The sequence below is a fragment of the Mastomys coucha genome, unplaced genomic scaffold, assembly GCF_008632895.1.
Source record: "Mastomys coucha isolate ucsf_1 unplaced genomic scaffold, UCSF_Mcou_1 pScaffold14, whole genome shotgun sequence".
NCBI lineage: Eukaryota > Metazoa > Chordata > Mammalia > Rodentia > Muridae > Mastomys > Mastomys coucha.
The window spans coordinates 67,306,493-67,327,203 of NW_022196896.1; the positions used below are offsets into that span (position 1 = coordinate 67,306,493).

Below are 20,711 nucleotides of genomic sequence, written 5' to 3' on the forward strand. Positions count from 1 at the left end.
AAAAAAAAAAAAAAAAAAAATGTAGCCAAAGTGAGAGGGAAGAACAGGCAGGTGGGGAGAAGCATTAAAGCCCAGCCTACCTTCACCTTCCCTTTGACAAAGCTGGCGATGTCGTCTTTGTTGTCAAAGACTGACAGGGTGTGCAGCAGGTTCTGTTCCAGCCAGTCCCAGTGCCGGTTGATTTCCTCCAACGTTGCGCCTGGATTTGGACAGACAGAAACACATCAGGGAAAAGTAGGGATTACTAAAACATGAACTCATTTCCCAACTCCTGCCTTATACGAGTCTATGTGTATTTTATACTATGGGCATCAGTCTGTTGCAGAACAGGCCCCCTTTATTAAAAGAGAGTCTCCTCCTGCCTCTGGGCACCTGCAGGCACGGCTCCTATGGCCACAAGGCAGCCCAGGTGACTGGGAGGGTCACCCTTCAGTGTGCTGTGGCCATCTTGCCTGCTTTAGCAATGTCCACCTCTTCTCTGCCTCTACTCGGTGACAGTGATGTTGGTAATTGCACAGATATCCCAACGCAGAACATGCACCAGATAGCAGACTCACTGCCAATAGGCTCACACAGTGTAGTTTGTGGTCTGAAAGGCCAAGTTCGCCATGGAAGAGCCTGTTGTGAAGTCCTGTTGACCATACAAGAATGTCACCACTTGGGAGCAGCAGAGCTTGAGCCAGCCAGGGGCAGCCTCAGAAAACATCTGTCCACAGATGGAATCATCTGTGGACAGATGGATGTTTTGTGCCATTTACAGCAATAGCCCTCAAACACCTACAGAGAGAGTTCTTACAGTGCATGTTATCTTAAAGCATGCGCACAAAAACATTACATCATAGGCAATCTGCCAGTTAATTTCTTTAGAAGGCAATTGACATGCTCACTATACTACGAAAGCTCTAAGTGCCACTGCTAACTAAGGCATAGTCATGTTCATTCACTGTCTCCCTTTCTTCTCAGGGAGCCCTCTACTCATCTGCACCAGATGACGGACACCGATATGGGGACTGTGTCCAGCCTCTAGTGAGAGCAGATGCCCCTCCCGCACACAGGTACAGTCTCTGAACAGAAAAGTTTTTTCAGTCTCAATTCCAAAATGGGACAAGACTAAACCCAGAGAAACTAAAGCTATCAGCCCATAGTTCAGCGTCCCTCAGAGCAAGTGGGAGGCTGGGAGGGTTGCCAGAGTCACTAGCCATCCCAAAGCAGGTGTGTTTCATTTAAAACTATGTTCCTTTCTCCCCATGTTACTTGCACGCCCGAGTGTAAATGCACATTACTGTCCCTCTTCTAAGACTTCTAATCTGAAAGGCCCAGGTCTGAATCGCAGCATGTTGTCACAGCATAAAAACCCACACCCGCCTGATGCCTGACGGCTCAGAACCTACAGATGTTCTTCTCAAACAAGTTTGTTTGTTGGTTTGTTTAAAGATTTATTTTATTTATTTTATGTGTATGAGTACACTGTAGCTGTACAGATGGCCGTGAGCCATCATGTGCATGGCTGCTGTTGAACTCAGGACCTCTGCCGGCCCCGCTTGTTCTGACCCCGCTCGCTCCGGCGTAATTTACTGCAGCTGTCTTCAGACACACCAGAAGAGGGCATCCGATCTCATTACAGGTGGTTGTGAGCCACCATGTGGTTGCTAGGATCTCAACTCAGAGCCTTCGGAAGAGCAGTCAGTGCTCTCACCCACTGAGCCATCTCACCAGCCCTTGAACAAGTTTTAAAATAAAGCGCTAAAAAGATGCAGGTTGTGGGAGAAGGGAAGTGGACTTCATGTGTAGACGGCAGCTCCCATCCCCGCAATACTGTATCTATACAAGTATTCCATCAGCCAAAAGAATCCAAAAACCCTTCCATTGCATGCAATAAAGTAGAGGAGGGTTCAGCCTGGACTTGTGGTTCAGGCCCATGGAAATAAAGACTGTGTTAATTAGGCTGCTGTTCTGCATGGGCAGCCAGGCGGGGAACAGGAAAGTACCTAAGATTTTCATTAAAGAAAATTGAGAGCTAAGTAACACAAAGTACTCAATCCCTAGGTAACACCCAGACAAGCATACCTGTGTCCTCACTGACTCCACCATTCTCCCCAGCATGGGGAGCCAGCCACGTGGCTCTCCACCCAGTGCCTCTATTCATAGGCTAGTAGTTGGTTTCTGCACCTAAGCTCATGACCCATGACCTTCACTTCCCTCCAGTTGCACCTCCCAGATGGGTCTTAGCAGGAGCTAGTCCTGGAGTAAGAGGCTCTTCTGCACATCTCTTCAGACACGGAAAAGCTCATTTTAAAACACAATCAAGCCATCCAAGGCCAGCCTCCACACATCCATCTGTCTCTGTGTCTGCTTTCTCTCTCTCTTCTGACCTGAACCCAGGACATGGAGCATCTACTTGGCCCCTCGGCTGACTATGGCACACCAGGGGCTGACACAGCTCAGGTGGTTTTCCTGCCCCTTACCTGTGCATCCCTTCCCTTCAGTGACCGTGTACTTCGCGGTCACGCAGATGCCATCTTGCACCCGGTGATCACTTTGCAAAGCTAGTTCTACCACAGCCCATGAGCACACACAGAACTGGAGAAGACAAGCCTTTATTTGCCATCATAATAAAACCAACCAGGTCACGAAGCAAACAAAAGGGGGCTAGACAGAAGAGGAGCCGGTCTCTATCAGCTTTCAGTACTTGGTTATGGTTCTTCAAATATACTTCCTCATTTGTAAAAAACGAAACAGGGAAGAGGGAAGGAGGGACAGAGGGAGAGGGAAAGAAGGAGGGAGGGAAGCGACTGACCTGTAAAGAAGACAGAGAAGGGAAATGGAAGTGCAAATATTTGTCCTGGGTCACATTTCAAGTGAAGGGCAAACCAACCCTGCAGAGCACCCTGAGGCCTTTACACAGAAGGTGAGGCTCTGTAATGCCGCCTACACCGTCCCTGGGTCTAGGGCTTGCTAAAGCAGCACACCAGAAGAGCTGTCTGCACCCAGCAGGAGCTCAGACTCTCCCTGAAATCAATTCTTCCTGCACGAACCTTCCCAGATGCTTGGACACAGGTGATGTTTTAGATATTAAGTCATACACATACATATGTATGTAAATCATACATATTTTCAGTTATGTACAGGATGGGGTGGGGTATGTGTACAGTGAGTGCAGTTGGCCATGGAACACAGAAGGGGGTGTCTGAACCCCTAAAGGTGAAGCTAGAGGCAGCCGTGAGCCACCCAGAATAGTTGCTGGGAGCCACATTAGGTCCTTTGCAAGAGCAGTACTTGCTTTCAACTGCTGAGCCACCTCTCCATCCCCTGGGATACAGGTGTTCATTAGCATCACATCAGGGCCACCAGGACCTATGACTTAACTAAGAGCTTCAGCTGCCCATTTAGATACTGTGAATAAAACCGTCATCAAGCCCAAACCCAGTATATCACTGTGGAATTAAGACTTGGGACAGGAGCTGTACAGATGGGACAGGAGCTGTACAGATGGGATAGGAGCTGTACAGATGGGACAGGAGCTGTACAGATGGACAGGAGCTGTACAGATGGGACAGGAGCTGCACAGATGGGACAGGAGCTATACAGATGGGACAGGAGCTGTACAGATGGACAGGAGCTGTACAGATGGGACAGGAGCTGTACAGATGGGATAGGAGCTATACAGATGGACAGGAGCTGTACAGATGGGACAGGAGCTGTACAGATGGACAGGAGCTGTACAGATGGACAGGAGCTGTACAGATGGGACAGGAGCTGCACAGATGGGACAGGAGCTGTACAGATGGGACAGGAGCTGTACAGATGGACAGGAGCTGTACAGATGGACAGGAGCTGTACAGATGGACAGGAGCTGCACAGATGGACAGGAGCTGCACAGATGGACAGGAGCTGTACAGATGGACAGGAGCTGCACAGATGGACAGGAGCTGCACAGATGGACAGGAGCTGTACAGATGGGACAGGAGTTAAGAGCACTGGGCTCTTCTTCCAGAGGACCTGGGTTCAATTCCTGGCACCCACAAGATGGCTTACATCCGCCTGTATCCCCAGTTCCAAGAGATCTGACTCCCTCTTCCAACCTCTGTGGATCCTAGGCACACATGCGGTACGCAGCCATAAATGCAATGCAAGTACAACACTCATACACTGTAAATAAAAAAAAATATATTTTTTAAAAAAATGACTTGAGACAGATGGATGCGGAGATACATGCCTTTAATCCCAGCACTCTGGAGGCAGAGGCAGGAAGATCTCTCTGTGAGTTCAAGGTCAAACTGATCTACATAAGAGTTCCAGGTAGCCAGGGCTACATAGAGAAACCATGTCTCAAAAAAAAAAAAAAAAAAAAAAAAAAAAAAAAGACAAAAATGTGTCACTGTTATAAAATCTTTCCATACAATGCTCATAACAAGGAAAAAAACCACAACTAAAAAGAAAATAAATACACAGAGCCTATCTCTGGCCATAGGCAATGGAATCACAGCTGCCCGCATGGCTCTCCCGGCAAAGACAATCAACATGAGGAACTGTTTCCACCCCAGGGCCTGTTTCCTACAAAAGATGCCAAGTGGCAGGGAAACTCTCCAAACTGAATTTCCTCTGCAGAGATGCCTCAGGCTAGGCTTCGTGAGTACCCCAGAACAAGGCGAGCTGGTGCACTTCCTTGATCCTAGAAGCCTGAGAATGAAAGTCACCTCAGTGCGTGTCACATAGCACTGTTCTGAGCTACAGCGGTTCCCATGAACTCAAAGGAGCCCACCTGACACCAGCTTAAAAAATTGAAAACAATTCAAAATGGACTGCCCACCTCCCAGTAAGAGCAACCATTGAATCGGAATGTGAGTTTTACACACACATAAATACATTTCTGTCTTCGAGTCACATTCAGTTTGAAAGTCACCGAGTTGCACCATACTGTTGAGAAAGCTATGAGAAAATAAGAAAGTCTGCCGTGTATTGTTGAGGCTAGAGGGGTAAAGGATGCTCAGGCGTGTCCAACCTGTGTAACACTGAGCTCCTCGTGAACAAGTTTACACTTTTGAACTGTGCAATGAGAGGCCACCAAGTTGGCTCAGTGGGTATAGGAGTTTGCTGCCAAGCCTAACAACTTTAGTCCCTGGAATCCAAGTCATGGAAGGAGAGAACTATACCACCCCATACACTTTGGAACTAGAGTTGACCTAGACAAATACATTTTTTAAAAATGTAATTGAGTAGCCGGGCAGTGGTGGCACATGCCTTTAATCCCAGCACTTGGGAGGCAGAGCCAGGCAGATTTCTGAGTTCGAGGCCAGCCTGGTCTACAGAGTGAGTTCCAGGACAGCCAGGGCTACACAGAGAAACCCTGTCTCAAAAAAAACAAAAACAAAATACCAAAAAACAAAACAAAACAAAATGTAACTGAGTTATCAACAAAAAGTCACTCCCCCCCAAAAAAAATATGCTCTGTGTTTTAAGTTCATAATTTTCTATAGCCATGTTCCTAGATATCATAATCATGCACAGGTGGGGGATCATGGTTTGGACACATCTGGCATAATTACTGAGTGTAGGGGAGAATTCCATTCTTCCTGCTCTATCCTTTCAACACAACAGAGACCTGCTGTCAGTGCCTCAATGTATCTTCCCCAAATCCGTACACTGGCACCCATATGCCAAGACTATGTATTTCAAGAAATAGTTTTTCAGGACCAATTAGGTTAGTAAGAGCATAGAGTAGGGCTGCCAACCCAACAGGACTGGCGTCATATCATAAGACACCAGAGATGTCTGTGTGCCAAATAAAGACCATGGGAGGATCCAGCAAGAAGGCGAGCATCTGCGAGCCAAGGAGAAGGCCCTACTGGAAATAACTCAGCTGTGCCATAGTCATGGATGCACAGCTTCTGGAACTGAAAGAAAATAAAGTTCTATTTCTTTTTAAGATTTATTTACTTATTATATTTAACTACACTGTAGCTGTCTTCAGACACACCAGAAGAGGGCTTCAGATCTCCTTATGGATGATTGTGAGCCACCATGTGGTTGCTGGGATTTGAACTCAGGACCTTTGCAAGAGCAGTCAGTGGTCTTAACTGATGAGCCATCTCTTCAGCCCAAGTTCTATTGTTTAAACCCCAGTCAACTTGATGAGATTTTGTTACAGCAGCTGTAACAGACTAAACTGTGACTGTGGACGGTAACAGTGGCAACTGGCAAAATTATGCCACTTTACTAAATCCTCTCATTTTGCAGAAATAGGACTTTTTCATTTTCCAAGAAAACTAAAAGTCCAGTGTGAAAATCAGGCTTAGAGACTCAGTGTTAGAAACCTAGTCAAAGATCAGAAAACAAGCAACTGAGGACCCAGGAGTAACCAAGTCTGCATGGGGACGGGCAGAGACGGCCAGCTGGGGCCATTTTAAATGCCTTGCATATGCTACACACTTAGTAAGGCATGCTGTATCTTTAAACTCACTCCCTACAAGTGTCACAAGGTAGGTATTTTCTAGACATGAAGTAAAAAAGAAAGAGGCCAACCCATAGCCCATGCATGTGATTCTGGGGTCCTCCATCTTCTGGGACATCCCAGCAGATGAAGCTGGAGCAGCTGAGGATCGCTACTCTCCCCGGCTTTCCTCTAAGGGAGCATGGTCATGAAATAAGACAAGCATCGCATTGTCCACACCTCCAGCTTCTGTGCAGACACAGCCATAAATAACTGGGCCTAAGCCTTGGTTTTTAAAAAAGTAACTGTTTCCCTCTACTTAATAAACACTTGACTGGATTCAGTATCTTTTCCAGCCTCCTAAATGCTAGTGTACTATGAAATGGGCACTCTGTGTTCATAGTTCAGATCTGGTCCTGTGAACTAGCAGAGTGTTTCTCTATTGGCCACATAATAACTATCTACTGTCAATACAGAGAGACTAGAAAGGTATGGTAGGCAAGGGCAGCTTCTCTCCTGTAACTCACTGCAAATTCTAATGCAGAATGAGACAGACACAAAGTACCCAGCACACACTGCACATGAGGTAAAGGACTTTCAGAAATGTAGAGTGCCTGGGCAGCATGCTTGGAGCCCTGGGCTCAGTCCCCAGCACCACACGAACATGCTGTTGCACGCCTGCAATGCCGGGAGGTAGAAGCAGGAGGATTAGTTGAACACAGCTACTTTTTTTCTAATTTGGTTGCTGTGATAAAACAGGAACCAAAACCAATTTGGGGAAAAATGGCTTATTTGGCTTTCAGGTCATCAAGGGCAGCCAAGGCAGGAGCCTGGAGGCAGGAGCTGAAGCAGAGACTGCAGGCTTGCTTCCTCTGGGCATGGTGGCACATGCCTTTAATCCCAGTCTTTGGGAGGCTGGTGGATCTCTGAGTTTGAGGCCAGTCTGTTCTACAAAGTGAGTCCCAGGACAGCCAGAGCTACACAAAGAAACCCTGCCTCTAAGGAGGGATGGAAGGAGGGAAGGGGAGGGAGGAAGATTAGAACTTGGAGCTCATAGTTGAGGAAAGAAAGACCAACTCCTTCAGGAGCCCAACTTTTTCATCTAGCACTGGCATGAAAAGGGGCACCAGGGAAAGGGAGGACGGAATTGTCTGAGTAGAAAGGACTTATGAAGAGCAAGCACAGTGTCAAGTTTTGTGGAGCAAGCCTCAGCTACAAAGCAAGCGGGAAGACCAAGACTGAGTTCAAATGATACCAACAGGTCCCAATTAACTTCCATTTCAGGGACAACACTATAGTGACACATGAATGACCAATCTTTGAGAGATATTTATTTGAGTGTATTACAGGGTAGAATATTAACAACTTCTTGGACCTTCTAGGATTTTCTTTTCTTTTTCTCTTTTCTCTTTCTTTTTTCTTTTCTTTTCTTTTCTTTTTTTTGAGATTATTTTATTTATGAGTACACTGTAGCTGTCTTCATACATACTACAAGAGGACATCAGATCCCATTCAGATGGTTGTGAGTCACCATGTGGTTGCTGGGAATTGAACTCAGGACCTCTGGAAGAGCACTCCATGTTTTTAACTGCTGAGCCATCTCTCTAGCCCCATAGGATTTTCTTTAAACTACTTCAGGGTAGGAAAAAACCTTTAGAGACAAATGAAGCAAGCTGGGTACCCCTAATCCTGACGAGGTACCCACAGGACATTATCACAGTCCTCAGGGTTTTCTATTGTTTCAGAATCTTTACTGGGAGTGGAGAGATGGCTCAGTGGTTAAGATCACGTAGAGCTCTTTCAGAGAACCCAGGTTCAATTCCCAGCTCCCACAGGGTGGCTCACAACCATCTGCAACTCCAGTTCCAAGGGAGCCGATGCCTCTTCTGCTCTCTAAAGGCTATTGCACACCTGATGTGTGCATGCACACACACACACATACACACACACAGAGTAAAAAAAAATATTTTTAAAAGCCTTTTTTTAATAGAGGAGGACCTATGTATGGTACTGTAAACGTGGTCAAAAATGTATAGCTGGAGAGGTCTTGGGCCTAGGGGTGACCTGACTACTGCTGTTTAGATAAATGGACAGCATTCAACAGCCTTCTAAAAGTCTGTTTACACCTATAGACACACTCTACTCCACCTTCTTGAGAGGAGATTCTCTCTATGGTGAACAGCAGTGGATGTAGAGACCCATGGCTGCTCAAAGTGTTCATCACTTGCACCATAACCCTCCAAGGCTCAGGGAACACCACTGAAGCATGCTGTAAAGTACGAGCCAGGAGACAGGGAGAGAGCAGTGAAATGCTCCTTTCTGGGTATGACAACCATTGCAATCATGAACTCACAACAGCTGTGGGTACCTGCACTGAACCTGCGCCACACTGTTCTGTCAATGGTTAGTTATGGCTGGGGAAGGGGCTCATAGGATCCTACCTCTCTGTGCTAAATCATGGGCTACCCAGCTCCAACAAATAACCAAACACAGGGTCACACAACCAATCAGCAAGCTCCAATGAATACCCAAACACAGGGTCACACAGCCAATTCCCATTAAACTCTGAGACACAAAACAGAATGAAGACCCGATGATGTGGGACGGGGACTCGTGAGGAGAAGTGGGCGGGTTGAAAGAGAGGTGAGAGAGAGTTATCGAAACACATTTTATACGTGTATGGAAAAGTCAAACAACAAACTTAACAGCTTAAAAAAAATGAAACTTTTATAATGAAGAATTTAAGCATGGAATTTAATGGAAAAATTTTATAATGAAAAACTGCAAACCTCTTCCAAGTGAAGAGGCACAACCAGGCACAAGTGACCCCCACACACCAGTGAGGTGTACAGACTCAGAAGTAAACTCAGGGCCAGAAGACAGGGCACAGCGTTGTCTACGTTCCTTTATTATATTACAGGCCGAGCATCACTAATTCATAAACTCCTAAATCTGAAACTTCGGTGGAAGGAACACACACCATGCCACAAGTAGGAAATTCCACAGCTTAAAACTTATTTCACAGACAAAATTATTTTAAAAGATTGCACACAATTACCTTTGAGTTATGTCTGCATGTTTTATATGAGGCAAATTCTGTGTTCTGGTATGGGTTCTACCCTACAGTACTTTATAATGTAGATGCAAATATTCCAAAATAAAGAAAAAAATTCCAGGTATTTCATCCTTAGCCTTCTTAATGCTGGGACCCTTTAACACAGTTTCTCATGCTGTCATGGCCCCCCACCTTAAAATTACTTTATTAATATTTCATAACTGTAATTTTGCTACTGTTTTTATTTTTTTAATTTATTTATTTTAATAAATGTGAGTATATTGTAGCTGTCGTCAGACATACCACAAGAGGACATCAGATCCCATTACAGATGGTTGTGAGCCACCATGTGGTTGCTGGGAATTGAACTCAGGACCTCTGGAAGAGCAGTCAGTGCTCTTAACTGCTGAGCCACCTCTGCAGCCCAATCTTGCTACTGTTATGCATCATAATATAAATACATAATTTGGGACTCCAAGTGGTTTGTGACCCACAGGTTGAGAACCACTGTATTAGATGCTTCCCTCATGGTCAAAAAGCCAGTGAGATAGCCACTTAGCCAAGTTGTCTGGGACAGCATCACTGACCCTAGACCTCACCCACCACTGTGAATCCAGTAAAACAGAGAAAGAGCCCCTACAGGGCAGTACACAGCACAGGGGCCACAGGGGTCCCCATGACACCCCTTCTAGATTACTAAGGGGTTACTTAGTAGTTAGCAGGACTATCTTTCTGTGAGCCTTGGGTCTCAGTGCCTCCTCTTCTATTTTTTTTTTTAAAGAGTTATTTATTTATTTTATGTGTGTGAGTACACTATAGCTGTCTTCAGACACACCAGAAGAGGGCATCAGATCCCATTACAGATGGTTGTGAGCCACCATGTGGTTGCTGGGAATTGAATTCAGGACCCCAGCCCACCTCCTCTTCTACTAAAAAAGAGAATTAATTCGAATATTTTTGAAGCACCCCCTCTAGGTGGTCTCTGTTGACAAGTCATGACCTACACTGCAAGTCAGGCAACCTTTGGTTTTAAGATTCAATTTTTAATTTGCTTCTGTCTGTTCTCCTTATATAGTCCAGGCTGGTCTCAACTTTATGGGATGAAATCATCCTCCTTCCTCAAGTTTCTTGAGTAGCTAGGCCTACAGGCATGTACCAACTCACTCAGCTCTAAAGAGATGTTTACTCTTACTTTTAGCCTCAAAATGTGCTAAGCCCTAAAAGCTGGTGTTAGCATTAGTTGCTTTTACAACCCCCATCAGCAACATACATCACAGAGGGCAAAACAATGTTCTTCCATGAAGGGTATTTGTACGGAAGCAAAATTACTTTTAAAAAAATGCATTAATAGCCCAGTTGCCAGTATCTGCCAGACAAGGAAGAAACACTAGTTGGCAACCTTCTTCTACTTCTAAAGGTGAACCCCCATGTGGAAAATTCCAGCTAGTGTTGTTCCAAGAAAACGTGCTACTGAAAACAAGTGTAACAATCCTGACCTCGGAGTGTAAACCCAGGAAGCTCGCACTTTCCCCCCTGCTGGGCTGCCTCCCAGATGTTCCTAGAAGCACCCTGCAAGTCCTCTGCTCAGAGAAAACAAGCTGGCACCTCCTCTGCCACCTTGGTACGAAGTTCAGGAAGACACTACTCTGGTCCACCCGGGAACATTTCCTCCCTTAATAAAATCCACTCCACAAAGACAAAGCAAACAGTGAGGCAGAATACAAGGGAGCAAAACACCAGCCTCTGTCAAGGGCACGGATAAGAGACCGTGCGTGCGTCAGAAGGAACACTCTGAGAGTACATTCTGTCAGAACCTGCAGCTAAGCTGCCCGCTAGCACCCCGGCGCCTGGTGTGACCCTGGCAAGTGGCCTGCTTCCGGTGCTCTGCATCTTTTTTCCCTCCAGAGTAGGGTGTGCTGCCCCTACATGCTGCTGAGAATCGAAAGGGGGAGAGTAAAGGGGCTTAGTGGAGGGAATGAGCTCCTGTAGGCCCTAACTTTTAAAAACAGGCAATGTGTTTTGATTAGCAAATGGTTCTCCCTTCCTGTCATGACCTTTGAAGTTTTCAAAGCATGTCTGTTTTCATTTTCCAAAGCTAAACCTTTAAGTGTTCTTCAATCTACAACAGTCCCTCTGTATCCACCAGGGGACGGGGGCCTGCATATCTGCTGGATTCTAGGCCCCCCAAAGACACCAGGGTCCCAGACTGCTCAAGCTCTTATTTAAGATGGTGTAGTATTTGCAGGTAACTTATACATTCCTCCTGAATCCCTTAAGTCATCTCCAGATTCCTTATTCTGTCTGATGCAAAGTAAATGATACAGAATTCCCATGGCAAATTCTTCATGGAAACCAAGAAGTCTGTACATGACCAGTACAGATGCAAGACAATATATAGTATTATATAATCAAATAATATATAACATGTTTATACATAGTATCCATTTTGGTTGAATCTGCTGGTATGAAACCCGTAGACATCAAGGCTTAGTACACACATCCTCTCCCACCCAGCCGTACAGGTCCATGGAAAGCTTGCTCCTGGCTCTCTCTGATCCTTCTTCATTTAATTCAACCCCATGGGGACAGACCTTGAAAGCAAGGGGCGGGAGAAGACACTGAACTTACGCAGTCATGAACTCCTCAGGCCAGTACAAGTGCAAACTGATGCCCGGGAAGACATGAGCATGGTTGAAAGTTCTTCTGTGCACTGCAACAGGAACTGGAAGAAGACACCCTCAGGCCTCAGCTTACAATAATGGAAGGCATCAACTTATTGCATAAGCAATCTGATTCTTGGAATGATTCTAAGCAGATAACTCAGAGTCCGGCAGCTCTTTCCTATTCCTTTTTGTGCTTCCTGAGATCAAATATGGAGAACAAACAATCCAGCCAGTGTTCCAGGCCATGATGATGACTAAGAAGTGCATGGCAGCAATTCTGAGATAGCGCTGAGGACCACTGACAATTACCAGGACATGGCATGTGGGAATAGGAAGAGCCAGCATGGAGGGAAGCATGGCTTGGAGGGCTGGCCCATCTCAGGTACAAGACAAGACTGAGAGCACCAGACACTGCAATGGCAGGGTTATAGGGCCCAATAACTTGCCATAGCATAGGAATCCATTCAGCAGGGTCCAGACAGTCTAACCCAGAGGAACTCAACTTGTGGGTTGGGACCTCTTTGGAGGCCACATATCAGATATCCTGCATATCAAATATTTACATTGCGGTTCATCATGGTAGCAGAATTAGTTATGAAGTATAAATGAAACAATTTTATGGTTGGACGTCCCAACACGAGGAACTGTATTCAAGGGTTGCAGCATTAGGATGTCGAGAAACACTGGTCTAACCTGTTGTCCACCTGATTAGGGATTAGCTCCTGGGATTCTGCCCTCCTCATTACTGTCCTCATCTACACAGTGCCAATGGTTAGATGAATAATTCCAAAAAGAAAGCCACCAGAAACTGTATTACTGCCCGGCCTGAAAAAGAAAATTCTGACATGTGTTGTCATGGATGAACCAAGACATTATTACATGCCAGTCATCAAAGGGTGGATCATGCACAATTCCACTAATGAGATTCAAGAACACAGTCACTAACGGCTGGAGCATGCATGACTCTACCAATGAGATTTGAGAAGCCAGTCACTGACGCGTCTCTCTCGACCAGCAAAAAAGATGTGACTCTTTGAGCTCTCCTTCCAGCAGTTTTTAATCAGGATCCTTGAAAAACTTCTTCTGACTGACCCCAGGGAAAAGCCCGCACAGGCTTAAGTACTCCTGCCCAACCAACCCCTGGGAGCCACGTAAGTACAGCTGATGGGCCACTCTTATGCGTAAGCAGGTGCGACTGACAAGCACAGCCAATTAAGGACTTGCTTGTCTTTGAGAGCGCTCGCTGCCAGGCTAGCGGAAGGCGGGAGCCTGCACCATCTTTAAAGCGCGGCACACCGCAGCTCTCCACAAGTCACTAAAGGGCAGAGTAGTCACTAAAGGGCAGAGTGTGCATGACTCCACCAATGAGATGCAAGTCAGACTCTGAGACAGAAAATAGGCACGTGGGGAGAGGGTAACGTGGCTCAGGACAAAGATAACTCTGAAGATCAGCACTGGTGACTGGAAACAGTACAGATGAAGCTCACCTGTACAGGCAGAGCCCAAGTAGGAATGCAGCTGGAGCACACCTGTACAGTCAGAGCCCAGGTGGGAATGCAGCTGGAGCACACCTGTACAGGCAGGTGGGAATGTCGTTCAGTGGCACTATGCTGGCTTCACATGTGCAAGGACCTGGATTAGTTTCATTCCTACCAAAAGACTCTGTTACCAGTAATTTTCCAGCCATTGTTTTCTATCTTAGTGCACCTACAGCTTCATGCATGCTAGGCAAGTATTACATACCAAGTTACATGCCCAGTTCCTTTTCAGTTTGGGTCTTTTTTCCTTACATTCTCAAAGATGTGCATAATATATTTTGAAAATACTCCCCACCAAACCTTTCCCCACAATTACTGATCCCCTTCTTGTTCCCAACTATCCCTGTTTCTACTCCTCTATCATTTAGAAAGTATATAAAGCCCAGTGAGAGAGTCTGACTTTGCATATTTGAGGCAGCGTCTATCTACTTGTCCAGGCAGGCCTTGAACTTGTAATCCTCCTGCTTCAACTCCTGAACAGCTGAGATTACAGGCCTGTGTCACCAGGCACAGCAAAACATTTTCTTAAGAATCATAACACCTGCCCTCTGAGCTATGCCTGTTTAATAAGGGAACCCACAGCCTGCCCCAGATGACCTGGGTCATAGTGTCTTAGTTAGAGTTCCTATCACTGGGGTAAATGCCATGAGCAAAAGCAAGTAGGAGAAGAAAGGGTTTATTTGGTTTACTCTTCCAGGAATCAAGTCTATCACTGAGAGAAGTCAGGACAGGAACTCAAACAGGATAGGAACCTGGAGGCGGAAGCTGATGCAGAGGCCATGGAGGGTGCTAGTTATTGGCTTGCTCTCCATGGATTGCTCAGTCTGCTTTCTTATAGAAGCCAAGACCACCAGCCCAGTGATGGCACCACCTACAATGGGCAGGACCCTCCCCCATCAATCCCTAATTAAGAATTTGCCTTACATGCTTGCCAATAGTTCGATCTTATGGGTTTTTCTCCCCCTCAATTGATCCTGCTTCCTCTCTGATAACTCTTGCTGTGTCAAGTTGACATACAACTAGGCAGCACACCTAGCTCATCTGAAAGGAACCAAGAAGACTTTGTAGGGGTGGTTCTGATGCTGAGGTCCTGTTCCCAATTGGTTCTTGATCTGTCAGTAAAAAAGCCATGGGCCAATGACTGGGTGCAAGGAATAGGCAGGACTTCCGGGTCCCTTGAGGCAAGTGGACAGATGCAAGGGAAGAGAGGAGAGTTCACCATGCTTTTGAGGGAGAAAGCTGACCAACCATGTGAGATTCCAAATGGAGTGGCCACACAAGCCGCTCCTACAGGCAGGTAGTCTGGGGTGTTTAGCAGGAACTATATGTAACTGAGCAACTAAAGTTTAGGGCAGGTGGAAGGTGTGGAAATAAGAATATTGATAAGGGCAAGTTTTCCCGGAGCTTAGGTGGAGTAGCAAAGCTACTGGCAACAAGACTTACTTGAAATGACTGTGGCTCCTGATCTTACAGTAGAGCTGCAGCTCTATCAACTCCTAAGTTGAAACCTTTGTGAGTTAGAAATGCACGCAGCACACTGACTTGCTGGTGCTGGTCTACTTCAGGGTGCTCTGTTCACTTCCACCAGCCTGTGAGGACTGGGCAAATTCACAAAGTTTCACAAAAAATTTTAGGTAGAGTAAACAGCAGTGCTGTGCTTTTCTGTACCACTGTAAAGATGAAAAACCCTTTGCCTGAGCTCTAATGTCCAGGGCCAAGTGAACCCACACAGCCTTACAGGGCAGCCTGAGTCCCCTTCCCATACTCCATGCTGTTCTGAACATTGGAAGGTCAGCATCTAGAAACACTCTCTGGATGAGTTGTTTCCATGAGGAAGGCAGACAAAAACTGAGAAAATGCCCGCCCTGTGTTGAGAGAGCATCAGAAGAGAAGAAGCAGGTGTTGACAGCTAGGGAAGGGAGTGTCTGTGTTCTGACCTTGAGAGCTGGGCCATTTCTCTGTCCATAGCTTCTTAGAACAACTCAGCATCTCTCTAGCAATATCTAATTCTATCTCAGTCACAGAAGTTGGCCATCTTTATAAAGCCTTACGGTCATTTGGTCCACGCTGTTGAAATGACAACCATATCCTGTCTCTGTCTAGCACCATGGATATCTTCAGGTCTTTTGCTAAGTAAAATTACGGACCCAAGAGACAAGACAATCTGCACATCTCTTTCACTTCAGCCTCAAAAGAGAAAATGGACTCTCGGAGGCTCTCTGCTCGGCCTCCCTAGCCCACCATGCAGCTACCACACTCAAGTGCAGATCTGGATTCTTCGTGCAGAGTGTGCTCCCTTCCTACAGCTCTCTTCTTTACCATGGGCAGGGACCTTCCTCGACGCTCAGTGCAATATTAACTATGGTGGATCACAGAGTGTAAGATGCCCAAGGGACTGCCAACAGAGACCTCCGTGTCCCCATCGATCTCACAGGTCTAAGACTGAATGTGCTCGTGTTTCTCAACAAGAAAAACACACCAAAAGATAAGTACCGTTTGGAGGACCATCTGTGGTAAGATGATAGCAGAAAGTGACATCTCTGCAAATTCAGCCTGGGCCAAGTCAGAGGCACTAATCTTGAGCCAGAAAGGAGAATAGGTTCACCTTCTCAGGACAGCTGCCCCAGCACAGTGGGGAGCCAGAGGAGCTGCAGCCAGCAATGGCTGAATTTGGGAATACTTAGCATAAAAGGCCTTGAAGGGCTTCTCCAGCTATACTGTCCTCTGCAGCCTTTCCAGACCTGTTGCCGTGCAACCTCCCATGGCCCTGCAGAGTTGGGTGGAGGGAGACCACACTGAGATATTCTCCACAGAATCCCCTACATCAGGAAGCTGCCTGGTATGTAGCAGAAACCAGACAGTTCAAATGAATAGAATCTGAGGGACGGGGGACTGGTCTGAAAATGTTAAGTGAAAAGATTGCTTAGAAAGTAGTCAAAAATCAAGCCCAAATAATGTCTCCTGAAGGGTTAGATGAAGAAACTGAGCTACGGCCATGGGGCGGGTCAATGCCCCGCAGACACTAAGAAGTGTATTGTGCAGCCTGCATCTTCAAAGGGCATAGACCCACAAAACCAGCAAAGGAATGGGCTGAGTCCCCCCTAGCTTCTGAGAGTGCTCTGAAGCTAAGGTAGTAAGGGGACAACAGAACAAAGGTTCATGTCCAAGGCTTCAAAGTGAGAGGGCGACCAACTCTTTTGCTTGAGGCAGAGTGCAGGATAACTGAGGAAAGATGAAGTTACTACACTGCTGCTCACCCCCAGTCCTGTCTAGCAGAAGGGCTGTCATCTTAGTTCTGTTCTCATAGACCCAAGCATAAAGTCACAGCTTGCTAATGCCAACAGAGCATCTGAGGGGATGGGTGCCCAAGCATGGGTGAGATCTGGACCAGTACTGTACTGGACACCAAGGAACATGGCCAGATGAAAACAAATGGTTCCAGACATGGAGACTTCCCTAGAAGGAAATGGATCACCCCCGGAAGAAAGGGAGATACTTCTTCACCAATGTTTCATGCTCCCAAGGACAAAGCAAGAGCATGAGAAGTCTCAGAGGAGATGAAGCAGATGAAATGGAAAAGGAGATTGGAGTCCTTGAACTACTGATCAAAATTTGACCAAAACCAAAACAAAACAAAACAAAACACCAACTCACAAACATACACACACACACACACACACACACATGCTCACACTCACATGTACACACACATACAAACAACAATAACAAAAGTTAAAAGGAAGGTACAGAATATATTGCCAAAAACTGAATTAACTCAAGAAAGAATTATGAACTAGATGGAGAGAACAGACCTAACAAGCTAAAGAGAAACAAATAGAAGCGAAACAGCAACATGAGCTCCCCAATATGCAATAAACGCCAGAGGAAACAAAACTTTAAAACAAAATTCATGCATGAGATTATAGCAAAAGTGCCCTGCAATGATTTAAAAAATCACAATGTGTTTAAAAACGACTAACCTACTACTGAGATCAGAGGAGTATCAGGTTCTAGTCAAATTATTCTAGCCTGGTGGTAAAAGCAGTCTTGCGTGCTTGAAAAGCACATAATCCACACATGGGGAGCGGGCAATGAGATAAGCAGAGATCTGTGTTGTCCCATAAAACACTAGAAGACCATGAAGACAGCAGCCACCAAATCTAGAGCGGCCTACAACTACATTTGAACTTGGTACTTCAAAGCCAAAAGCCAAAGGCAGACATCTGCAAGTGTGAAAACCCTCAGAGACCAAGACATCTGCAATACATTACGATACATTACGGGTGAAACTAGAAATCTCACAACAAAGAGCAAGACTGGATACTTTGCTTGATATTTCCAACTATTGTATCAATTTTGAAGAAGAGGACTTTATAAATTACTCTTTCTCTGAGATGAATGCTTTTCAAAATCAGCACAGCCAATGAACCAGATTCTTACCCACACCTAATGTCTGTGCTACCCTCTAAGCAGAACCATTGTTCATTGAAACAGTTGGTGAATGACTTCATGAATAGACCATCTTAATACACACACCATTTCTTAAATGAATGTAACCTGTTCTCTGTGGGCTGAGAATGAAGACACTCACTCAAGTCAAATAGCTGTGGCCATAGCAGGAAATCTGTATCCAAAAATCATGCCTACAATTCATTCTGTGGCACATCAGAACTGTTAACTCTCAGCTTAGCTACTATGGAGGTAAAACCCTATGGTGATGTGAGGGTCATTGAAGTATAGCCTTATTACAATGGAACCCAATGTCTAAAAATTGTTCTTATTTTGGGCATGTACCACAGTAAGAGTCAAGATTTTAAGCTCTACTAAAATCAAAACAAAACAAACAAATAAAAAGACATTATCTATTTATGTTCATTTAAAAACAACTAGTAGTGATGCATTATTTTAAAATATATAGTTAATATGTTTGGAGTTATTTAAAATTTATATTGAGAAAAACATGTATTTTTAGTATTGCTGTAGACAAGCATCTACATAAGACTGTTCAATTAATTGTTTTATATCAAACAACTTTTATAATACTCATTTTTATTGTACAATATTTTATAAATTTTAAAGAATATGACAAAATAAAAAAATGAAAGGTATGGGGGGTCACTGGGAGGAGTTGGGGTACAAAAGGGAAAGAAGAATGTGATGTAATTCTATTTACATAAAATGTTTTTAAATGTTAACACATTCAGATAAATTGAAATTATGTATGTCTATCATCATAATGCAATAAAACTTAAATCAATAAAAAAAGAAATAAAGAAAGACACTAAAAAAAAAGAAAGAAAGAAAAAAAGAAAAAAGAAATCTCCCCAAGCAGACAGTGAACAGCAACAACACGGGAACAGGTACAGTGGCTCACACCAGCACTGGGAAAGGCAAAGGCGAGCTGACCTCGGTGAGCTCAATCAGTCTGATCTACACAACGAGTTCCAGGCCAGCAGGGCTACTCAGTAAAAAGAAAGAAAAAGGAAAAAAGGAAACGAACCAAAGTAAAGGTTCCGGGTGGGCAAAGTCATAGCTGACTGTGAGTACTAAATCTACATAAGGAATTGTGACAAACAACAACAGAAACACAGGAGCTGGAGAGAGGGGGCTGGTTCGGTGGGTGGTAAAGTCCTGGCTGTGCAACACAACAGCAGCCAGGGCGACTTTTGTTCAGATCAGCAGCATCCACATAAAGGCTGAGTACAACAGAGTCTGCACCCTCAGGTCTGGGATCCAGCAGGCAGAGATGGGCAGATATCTCAGGCTTGCTGGCCAGTCTAGTCTAGTGAGACGTCTGGATTCAGTAAGAGACCAAGCTTCAAAGGGGTAGGGGAGACATCTGGTGTGAGCCTCTAGCCTCTGTACATACAGTACAAAGAACCACACCCATATCAACATACACACATCAAAAATTACTATGGGAAATATCATATTATGGAAAATATCAGGTCTGAATGGGACTAGTGATATAATATCAATAGTTCTTTTTTATGAGAATTAGGGAAGCAGGAGAGGAAATATGCTGGCAATCTTGTCCTGTAAGTTCACTGTTAGAACTGAAACTATGTTTTTCACGCACTACAACTCTAACTTCATACCGATAAAGAGAGTCCCTGGCCTCAACCTTATAGGAACCTTTTAGAAAAAAATAATCTCTAGTGTTAAACATTTGAAGTTTAGCAATTTTTGTTCCTCTTTAGTTTCTTTGTTTCCATGGAAACTAACTAAATGTAACACTTTCGTTATAAAACAGCCCTGTCAGGTAACTCCAGTTTTACAGAATTACATGTTTCCTCCTTTGGAGTCACCTTTCTCTGACCCACTAGAAAACTGTTCAGAAAGAAGTTCATCTGTGTAACCAAAAGGTACTTAGAGTGGCTAGAGGCAATAGAGGCGATTTCTTTATAAAGCCTTTTTTTTTTTTTTTTTTTTTTTTTTTTTTTTTTTTAATTGGAGAGATCTGCCTTAGTTAGAAAACAAAACAGCAGACAGGAGTGTGCCCAGATGTTAACGGCAGTTAGATGGGGTGTTGGGTGGGAATGAGAAGCTTTGTCAAATTTCAGCCTTTTCAGAGGGAAAAGTCCAGTATGGCTGGTGAACAGGAGACAATGAGCAAAGTTTCCTGTACCCAGTGCAGAGCTAAAAATACTACAGCCATGTGCACGCACAGAGACAGATTAACATGCAATCCAGTGTTCAAAGAGTCTCCAGTGAGATTTTCTTATCTTGTAAATAAGAGTATGTTACTCATATAGAATAAAGCAGACACTAGGCTTTGTTGATAAAGTGCATCTTTGAATGTGACACTTCTGTCCTGGAGGACCCTAGGGGCTCAATGCAACACCAAGTGGCACCTGCAAGAAGAATAGGACCTTGGGTGGAGGCATGGGGTGAGGTCTAAATTTCCCAGCACCCGGCAGAGCAGCATGCATTTTTTTTGTGCATATTTTGTGCATTCACTCCTTGTTCAAAACAAGTAACTATAGCCCTCAGACTATGCCTTTAGGTCACCTCAGTGGGTGTAA

General features: G+C 44.9%; 1 protein-coding gene across 1 annotated transcript in view; it reads right to left on the reverse strand.

Annotated features, from left to right (window-relative positions):
* The window catches only part of Tbc1d8 (TBC1 domain family member 8), a 115,646-nt gene that overhangs the window by 37,862 nt on the left and 57,073 nt on the right, over positions 1 to 20,711 (reverse strand). Inside the window, exon 3 of the mRNA XM_031367289.1 lies at positions 81 to 199. Coding sequence (XP_031223149.1) covers positions 81 to 199 — 119 coding nt within the window. The remainder of the gene's footprint in view (positions 1 to 80; positions 200 to 20,711) is intronic.